General features: G+C 34.7%; 1 protein-coding gene across 4 annotated transcripts; it reads left to right on the top strand.

Moving 5' to 3' along the window:
- The first annotated feature begins 2,694 nt into the window (after positions 1-2,694).
- LOC112720511 (floral homeotic protein APETALA 2) lies at positions 2,695-9,402 on the top strand. Of its 4 annotated transcripts, none has more exons than XM_025771476.3 (10): positions 2,695-4,973; positions 5,116-5,141; positions 5,382-5,412; positions 5,572-5,659; positions 5,864-6,009; positions 6,109-6,153; positions 6,263-6,351; positions 6,670-6,845; positions 7,096-7,317; positions 8,279-9,402. In XM_025771476.3, exons 1-10 carry the CDS (start codon positions 4,327-4,329, stop codon positions 8,495-8,497), a joined length of 1,689 nt encoding a protein of 562 aa, XP_025627261.1. In that variant the 5' UTR covers positions 2,695-4,326; the 3' UTR covers positions 8,498-9,402. The 4 variants fall into 4 exon arrangements, 2 of the variants coding, with proteins under 2 accessions (XP_025627261.1, XP_025627262.1); XR_011867368.1 differs by having other exon boundaries at positions 3,603-4,973; positions 6,673-6,861; XR_011867367.1 differs by having other exon boundaries at positions 3,603-4,973; positions 6,670-6,861.
- Positions 9,403-9,707: the final 305 nt, after the last annotated feature.

Genomic DNA, 9,707 nt, shown 5'->3' with positions numbered 1-9,707 from the left:
ATTTCTAGACCAAGAGGCACAGCCATTAGAGGCAGGGGTGAAGGAAGAGGTCGAGGCAAGAGAGGTACATCAAGCGGAACCAGAAATGGAATCTCGAGCCGGAGCAGTAACTCAACACCAATGTCATAGACGGTGTTTTGAATGTTTTTTTGCTATTTTGATGTAATTGCCATAACTGATATACTAATTTTAGGGCACTGGTTGGTTTATTTCACTATGTTGGACTAAGCAACATTGCTATTTTGGTTGTTTTGACTGTGAAATGCTACTTTTGCTGTAATCAACTATGTTTTTTGGTTTAATTCATGGTCAGTCCACTTGTTGAGTTAGCTTTCCTGGTTTTCAGCTTATGCTTCAAGTTGCACCTTTTATGTATAATTGTTACTCACTCTGTTTTGGAACAAGATTATCATTAATCGAACAGCACTTACTATGCCTAGTTTTATACTTCATTACCACAACCATTAGGTCTCTATGTCACAGATGGAGCTTAATTATGATTCTTTAAGTTGAAAATATAGTTGCATGTGCATATATATCCAAGTGACTAGCAATAAAATTTATCATATAGAACTTACAAAGCAACAACATCATCAAAGTGTCTATGTCAAAATCAGGAAATACATTCATTCTCTCATGATTTACAAAGACCCCAACTCTATACAAATTTTACATTTTCATAAAGAAATACAGCACAAAGAACAAAAATAAAATGCAACACCCAACGCTATCCATAAAAGTAACACTCTAATTCCCCTAATTTCACCCCTAATTTAAACTCTAAGTTTGTCCATCCTTCTCGCCAGGATTGATGATGCTTGCTGATTTTCCCCAGGTTCAGTGACAGTGAGCCCATCATCATACCTTGGATAAGAACTCCCTGACTATCTTTTGGCCAAACATCTTGCTATGCCCTCCCATCCTTCTTCGATTTCATCAACCCATACAAAGTATTTGCAGTCTCTTGTCTGCCAAAATAAAACAAATGCACCGATTGGTCAACTTAAATACAGAGAAAACTTTCTCACCTGAACTCTAACAGCGTCTGCCCATTACCGCCCATAGAGGACATCTGATGAACTATCGATTAGGGTTCGTAACGGTGCCAGACTCCATCAACGCAAACTCTCTTCCACAGAAGCATCTGCCGTCCAGCTTCTTCACCTTCTTCTTCTTCGAACTTGAAGAAGAACTACCACTACCATCACTTGGAGCAGGGGTAAATCTGCGGAAAGACATTGCGGGAGGTACGACCTAATTCTTTATCACCGTGGGTGCACCTCACACTCAATGAGATTCAACAAGCTTCGATTCTTTAGATCCTGGTTTGTATTGGGGAGGGGGAAGCTACCTAGGGTTTTGATTTCATGCGTTCATCCTATCCCTTTTGATAATCAACGTTCACATCCACGTCAGACATGGCTTTGGAGGGGTGGGAGTGCCACGTAGGTTTGGAAACCCACGAACCAAGCTCAGATCCAAGTCAGGGCACTTTTGTCACACGGACAGCATCTATCATGGGTATAAGATTAGTTTCGAGCTTTCATGGGTACAAATGTCAGCGTTTTTATTTCTCATAGGTACAAAATGGTCATTTATTCTAATTAGTAATTTTAAGACCAAAGAAGTATGTTTTCAATCATAGCACAAAATCAAGAAGGAAAATATAAACTCATGCAATTACATGAATAAGTGAGTAAAGAATTGATATAAACCACTCAATTGAGCATAAGATAAACCATAAAATAGTGGTTTATCAGCGAACTCCTCCAACTTTACACTCTAGTAGTGCGAACTCCTTCGCAAATGTCGCCTCGCAAAATTTGTCATGAAATAAACAGGTAGGTTCAGATCATAGGCAAGTGTCTTAGGGCAGAGCGTCACAGAGTACAGAGGAGACGAGAGATTTTGGAGTAAAACATGAAGAGGGTTGTTATGAGAGAAAGTGATGTGGAGAAACGTTTGAATATCCCATTCTGGACCTCAAACAGTATCGTTTGATGGTTTTGGGGGAGGGGATTGAAGCCATATCGTTTTAGGGTGTGCCATGCTGTAAGTTAACATTTTAACTCAACGAACATTAGCCACCTCATCAACTGAGATGACGGAACGATAAACTCCACCAACGCAGATATTTTTTGGAGACTCTTTTGATTAATTTTAGCTCTTGGAGACTAAAATGAAGATCTAATAACTTTTAAAGACGATTTTGACCGATAATTCATTTTTAAATTGTGCTCTTAAAATACAAATTAGTTAAATCTTAAAAAAAGAGAGTAGTTTTGGGAAACACGCGCAGGGTGGTGAGAGTGAGGTAATGAGAAAGGGTCATAAATACGAGGTACAGCGTAGGAAGGCCATTGGTCGCTTGGAGAACGAAAGAGGCAAAGGTGGCCCTCTTCCCGTACTCTTGGATTGGACTTTTCTGGAAAGAGTTTCCTTTTACTACTATTATTCCCATTTCCTTTTCTGATGCCAAAACCTACCCCAAACTCTTAACACATTTCCATTTCCCTTTCCCATTTTCCACTGTGCTCTCTATCTAGTACACTCACAATTACAAATCATTCATCTGTATTCCCCAAAATACCCTCCTCCGCCACCCCAAATTACTTTCCCACTTGGGTACGCCCACAGGGTAAAACTTAGTCATGATCCTAAAAAGATAAAAATGCTTGGAGGCGTGGATGCGACGAGAGTTGAGGACCTTTGTGATTACTTGCGTTTAAGTTATTTATTATTTATTGCATAGAAATCATTAACGATTGATTACAAGCTAACAAAAGCTAGTTTTGGGTAATTATCTATCTTTGGCACTGCTTGCGCTGTCTATTTCCATTACTGGGTAATTTGCTTTGGAGAGAGAGAGAGAGAGAGACGCACTCCCCCTCAGATGCTTTTCGATTTGGTTAACGTGGGAAAGTTGTTTAAGAAAGAGATGGTTCTTTCTTTCCCAATTTCCGCCACTCATTTAATTCTCTCTCAATCTCGGTAACAAGGTAAACACAACTTAAATAAATACATAAGAATATAGATTTTAGTTATGACTGAATCATTGGCATCTCCCTCTTGGCTTTAATAATTTGGTTTAACTCCACTAGAGTTTTATGAAAAAAATTAAGGAGTTTATTCGGGTAGAAATTTTGTTGTTCATAAAACTTGAATTCAAAATAGTAAATTAAAATATCAAAATACTTATTTTTACAATTTAATAATATAAGTAATTTTTTATCCATAATTTTGTCTGATTAATTTAAGGATGTTTTGTTTAACTTTTTTTCAGTTACACTTTATTCAATAATTATTGTGAATCTAACATATGCACTTCACATTTAAGATGAGAATATATAAAATTAATATTTTTTTTATTACAAATACAAAGTTAACTCAGCTTTAAAATTATTTGTGGGACAACAAAATAATTCCAGTCTTAACTGTATCTATGTTTCTTATTTTAAAAATAAAATCTAAATAAAGATTATTATTAGTCACACTAATATACTTTAAAAAAAGTTTAATTTTAATATATTAATATTGTATTATTTTTATAAATAATTATTCAAAACTGTATAATACTAAAATACATAAATAAAAATTAAATTAAGGAAAAAGGACATTGAATTGAAGAGAGTGAAATTATGTGTGTATTGAAAAGAGAAGGAAGTGGTTAGAGAGAGGAGAGAGGAGTGAGGAGTGAGAAGAAAGGCATCGTGTGTATGTAAGAGTGTTAAGGGAGAAGGGTGAGATGCTTTCGGCTAAGCTTGCTCAAACTGGCCTCGTCTATGCTGTATTGGGCACTTGTGGAATACAAACATCATTCAACATCTCTTTTACTACATTTTTGCAACACCTACCCCTCCTCTCTCTCTCTCTCTCTAACTCGTCCTAGGTTTTGATTTTCTTCTGTGAATTTTTCCTACTACACACTCAACCTTTCCGTCCACAACCTCCTCCTCCTTTTTTCTTCTTCTCACATACTCTCTATCTCTCTCTGTATATATATTATTTTATTCCAATCAAGAGAGAAAAAGCACAATACGCACCCCGAGACACACTCACACAGAGTTTAACCTTCCTCTGCAGCACTGCAGGCCAACCCAAATTAACTTTTTATTTTCAAAAAAAAAATATTAACCAAGAGAGAGAGAGAGAGAGCGTTTATTTTTTTAATTATTATTCCTGATGTGAGAGTGGGAAATAATAATAAAAAAAATCTGTGTTACTTACTGGTTTCTCTTCTCTTTCTCTTCTCTTTTCAATAAGGCCTGTAACTATAACTGTAACTGCAGCTGAAGGGGAGAGAAAGAGATCAGAGAGAAAAAAAGAATGTGGGATCTCAATGACTCACCCGATCGGAGGAGAAAGGTTGAGGAATCCGAAGAAGGTTGCTCTTCTCTCAAGAACTCCATAGACGGAGACGACGATAACAACAACAACAACAACAATAATTATAAGGGAAAGAGAGTTGGATCTGTTTCCAATTCAAGCTCCTCCGCAGTTGTCATCGAAGACGGATCAGAAGAAGAAGAACAACAACAAGAAGAAGGTAGCGTCGTAAGAGCAACAACGGACATGAAGAAGAGTAGAAGAAGCAAGATATTCGGGTTCTCAGTAACCCACGGTGATGATGATGAAGAAGATGAAGATGAAGATTCCATGGATAGCGAGAACCACAGCCAGGTAGTGACTCGGCAGTTTTTCCCCATGGAGGAGGCTGATATGGCCGCCGCATCATCACCGGCTGGAAGCGGCGGTGACGGTGACGGCGACGGCGACGGAGGTGGCTCTACTTTCCCTCGTGCTCACTGGGTAGGCGTGAAATTTTGCCAATCAGAAACACTTGGTGCTGGAAAATCATCACTGGAAGCTTCTCAACCCATGAAAAAAAGTCGCCGAGGACCGCGGTCAAGAAGCTCACAGTACAGAGGAGTCACTTTTTACAGAAGAACCGGTCGATGGGAGTCTCATATTTGGTTAGTCCATTTATTCTTGGAATTCAAGGTTTTTTTTTTTTTTTGAAAGAATGAAAGAGCTCAACACTTATAGGGAAACTTATTGCAATTGAAGTTTTATTTTATTTTTTTAATTTACGTTTTGTGTCCTTGGATGATGCAGGGACTGTGGAAAACAAGTGTATCTGGGTAAGTTGTTATATGTATGTTAATGATTATGTGCATTATTTTGTGTGGGGATAGTTATAAGTGGCTAAAACATGTGTGGAATTTCGTTTTTTTTTTCTTCTTTTGTGGGTGTATTTGGTAGAAGAAGAAGAGAGACAAACAAGAGTGTACATACATGTTTTTATTATTTGTGTGTAGTGGGGGAAATTTTCTCTTGTGATGACTGACGAGATGGTTTTTGTCTGGGTAAAATTTGTCTAGGTGGATTTGACACTGCACATGCAGCTGCTCGGTGAGAACTTTAATTTCAACAGAATCCAATCAAATATCAAATATATAATATATAAATAATAAATAATAAACGTTTTATTTTTCTTTCTTTCTTTCTGGGAAATTTTGAGTCTCAAGGGATTTTCCTTTTTTTTTTCTTTTTTAATTTCTATATGGCCAGTGCATACGATAGAGCAGCGATTAAGTTCCGAGGAGTGGAGGCAGACATCAACTTTAACATTGAAGACTACGAAGAAGACTTGAAGCAGGCAAGTTGTGAATATTTTCGTTTATTTATTATTATTCTATAAATAAATAAATAAATAAATAAAAGGCGTTTATCTTCAACTGTGGTGGTATAAGAAGCACTACATACACCTTATCTTCTATATATATATACCGTTATAATAATATTTTTTCTTTTCTTAATTTTACATTAATCTGGATTTAAATGCGGTGTGTATTTTAAACAGATGAGCAATCTGACTAAGGAAGAGTTTGTGCACGTTCTTCGCCGACAAAGCACTGGGTTTCCAAGAGGAAGCTCTAAATATAGAGGTGTAACTTTGCACAAATGTGGAAGATGGGAAGCTCGAATGGGACAATTTTTAGGGAAAAAGTATATATGATTCTTCATGCAGTTCTTAATTATTATATTATATATGTATATTTGTCATGAAATAGAGTCTAAGCTTATTAATAAATTTGATTTCACTAGGTACGTCTATCTGGGTTTGTTTGACACCGAGATTGAAGCTGCAAGGTATCTACTTTTCGTTGCCTTGTCAATTTGCTTATTTACTTTTTAACATTTCAATTACTAGATTGCCCATCTTCTAGGGTTTTAAATTTTTCTTGCACATTCTTTGTAGGGCCTATGATAAAGCAGCAATAAAATGCAACGGCAAAGAGGCCGTCACCAATTTTGATCCCAGCATCTATGAAAATGAGCTTAATTCCGGTGAGTAGTGTATGTGGACTGTAATAATAATTTCTATCTAATATTTTATATATACATAATTCGATTTTTTAATCAAAATAAAATTAGAATCTTGTTTTCAACCATAAAAAATGACACATCAGTATTTCTGTATGTTATTTTAAATATGGTCGCTACTTTTATAAAGACATTTTCAGTTTACAATATCATGTTCACATGAGAATGTGGATCTAGTTATACAAAAAAAAAAAGGTCAAAGATAGTATTAGGTATTTATTTACTCATATTTTTATTATTTTCATTAACATGTAGTAATAATAATAATATATTATTGGGCAGTAGAACCCACAGGTAATGCTGCAGATCACAATCTAGATTTAAGTTTGGGCAATTCAAGTTTCAAATCTAGCAACAATAGTCGAGCATTGGGGAATCACACCACAAATGTTCAAGATCATCCCCAGCAGCTCATGCCATCTGAATCCAATTGGCGAAATGGTGCAAGCAAGCCTAAGGTTCATTAATTATAAGGTTTTCGTTAATAATTACTTGTTACTCGGCTCCAAATAATTGTCTATTTGGATTTTGGACAAAGTAGTATAGTAAAGAAAACAATATATTGGAACACAATTTATAAAACAAAAATACACAGATTTTTCCATGTACTACTTTGTCTGAATAAACAATTATTTAAAAGCGCACATAATTGATTTACTTTGTCGAATTTCCTAATTTATTTGGTTTTTGAATTTATTTTTAATCTAGCTGGTGAATATCCTACCAAAACCGTGCAATAGAAACATGGAAGCACATGGAGGAAGGGATTTGCACGGAGAGAGTGAAGCCTTGAGGATGCTGAGTCAAACCCACATCCATTCTACTACTTGTTCAGCATCTAATGAAACGCAAAGATATGGACCCTACAGGTCCCCAGGGGAGCCTCAAATGCTTCACAATTTTGCACATCTTCAACCACCAAATTTTTATGTGGGTACCTCTCCCATTAAATCTCCCTTTAGCTCATCATGCATCAAAATGGGTGAGACATAGATCAAGAACAACCACCCATTATCACCAACACATATAGTATACAATTATTCCTGAAATTTCATATATGTTTATTACAATTGTGATTTATTATTTTTCTAAAGTTATGTCTCTTTTTATTTTCAATGTTTTTTATAAAAAATATTATGTTCACGCCAAAAAATCAGCCATAATATATTTGTATATAAATACATGTATAATTTAACTATTTTTAATGTATAATTTGTATTTCAATATATATTTTACACTCAATTATTTTGATATACTCTTAGTATGGCTATTTTTTATATCGAGCCTATTCACCTCTTTTGCTAATTGGTCGGGTGTGAAAATAATCTATTTATTAGTGAAGAGAAGTGAATAAGCTTGATGTCTACTAAAAAAAAAGGTACAATTATCATTTATGATTTAGCTGTCCATGATTGTTTTTAATCATATACACATAAGGCCAGATCTTTTCTGTACACAAAAAAAATCATATGCACAGTTGTATTATTTAGACAATTTGGAACAATTATGAGGATGATTAATATATATGTGTGTGGATTTTATACGTTTTCTTAATTTTTATTCCTATTTTTCTATAGTTATAAAGCTTTTTAACTAAAATTTCAAATTATTAACACTAATTACCATTTTTTTTTTGACAAATTTTACCAATTAAAAATCGTTTGGTATAGAAAACATTTAGTAGATGAAGAAAAAATAATAGCCTAACACATGATTCTTGATATATATTGATTTATACACAGAAAGCAAGATGATTCTTTGCCCTTTATGTATATACTTATTTGACAAACTTTTTTAAACCTTGTTGCACATGTGAATAGGACTAACGAGTTCAGAATGAGTAACAAAATGAGTCATTCTATTATTTATTTATTTATTTACCCAAGTGCAGTTCTCCAGCAGCAGTAGTAATGGAGGTCGCATTGGGAATGATCTTTCATTATCAATGGCGGATCATCATCAACAACAGTTGCAACCAGGACCTCCACACCATTATTTGGCCACTGCTGCAGCATCATCAGGATTCCCACCACAGATTAGTAGACCCTCTTCTCATCACCAAGGTTGGCTGCAGAAAAATGGCTTCCACACAATTATGAGACCCTCCTAACTCACTCCACTCTTACCCTTACCCTTCTTTACATATATGGGAAAAAAATGTAAATGTCATTTTTTATTTTGATTATTTGTTAGAAAGACAAAATGTTTCTTTATAATTCCAAAGTTTTTAATGAGTTTCTGACTATTTAATTAACTGGTCTAAGCAGCTTTTGATACATTATTAGTAGATTTTCGTTTATAGAGGCCACTTAGACCCGTTAGTTAAATAGTTGGGGATCAATTAGAAATTTTTGAATTGTGAAAGGACATCTTATCTTTGAAGCAAATCATCAAAGTGGAAAATGACATTTACTCAAAAAAAAAAAATTAAAAATTTTCCTGCCTCCCCATTTTATATTTTCTGATTAAAAATAATGATTATATAACATACATGCTCACTCTGCCCCCTTAGTAACAAAATTATGTTCGGATGACGTAGTATTTTTCCAAACATACCATTGATGTCACTCACCAGAATTGGGAGAAGAAATGTGAATTTGCACTTCTTGTTGTGGGACCTACAATTTTGTCCTAAGGTGATGATGATATAGTGTGTTTAGAAAGGTTTGTCATCCAAACATTACATTTCTTTAAAATTTTCTTATTTTGGCATGTAAAGATGGAAGCAACACTATTGTTATGTCCAACCCAGACTCAGAACCCCTACTACTATATACAAGAACAAAAGCTTTTACTATTGAGGTGAAAGAAGCGGATAACACATGCAAGAAGGAAAAGTGACCCAAATTAGGAACTCAATGCAATGGTCTAATGGGTCTGGGTCAGTCAACTAACAAACGGACGAAAATCTTTAACTAGATATATATTATATTATATATATATATTTTCTGGGTTACTACTGACTAAAATTTTCCGATCTTATATATATATATAATTCCGATTTATTGCTTTTCAGCGTTATGGTATTTATGACAGCACCTATTCGTTTCTTAATTTGGGATATATTGCTATCACATATTCACATGGTTGTCAATTTGTTCCTCTTATATTATTTCTCTTTGCTTCGTGGGTGATTGGTCTTGGAAACTTTGCCAAAGAGAAATAAAAGATGCTAGCTACTATACCCACCCTCCTTATAAGGGTAAAATGCTTGATTGCTTCAATGATAATAAATAAATACATAAAAGCGAGAAAATTGTATGATTGACAATATAAATAATATACATAGAGATTACACACTTTTCTTTTTATTTTTTTTT

This window comes from Arachis hypogaea, chromosome 11, assembly GCF_003086295.3.
Source record: "Arachis hypogaea cultivar Tifrunner chromosome 11, arahy.Tifrunner.gnm2.J5K5, whole genome shotgun sequence".
In the NCBI taxonomy this organism is placed as follows: Eukaryota; Viridiplantae; Streptophyta; class Magnoliopsida; order Fabales; family Fabaceae; genus Arachis; species Arachis hypogaea.
Note: the sequence above shows the minus strand (reverse complement) of the source record. Positions and strands in the feature narration are given on the sequence as shown.

Coding starts and splice junctions, on each gene's coding strand:
- LOC112720511 (XM_025771476.3), top strand. CDS start 4,327: ATGTGGGATCTCAATGACTCACCCGATCGGAGGAGAAAGGTTGAGGAA. Junction 5,413..5,571: donor ACTGCACATGCAGCTGCTCG/GTGAGAACTTTA, acceptor CTATATGGCCAG/TGCATACGATAGAGCAGCGA. Junction 5,660..5,863: donor ACGAAGAAGACTTGAAGCAG/GCAAGTTGTGAA, acceptor TATTTTAAACAG/ATGAGCAATCTGACTAAGGA.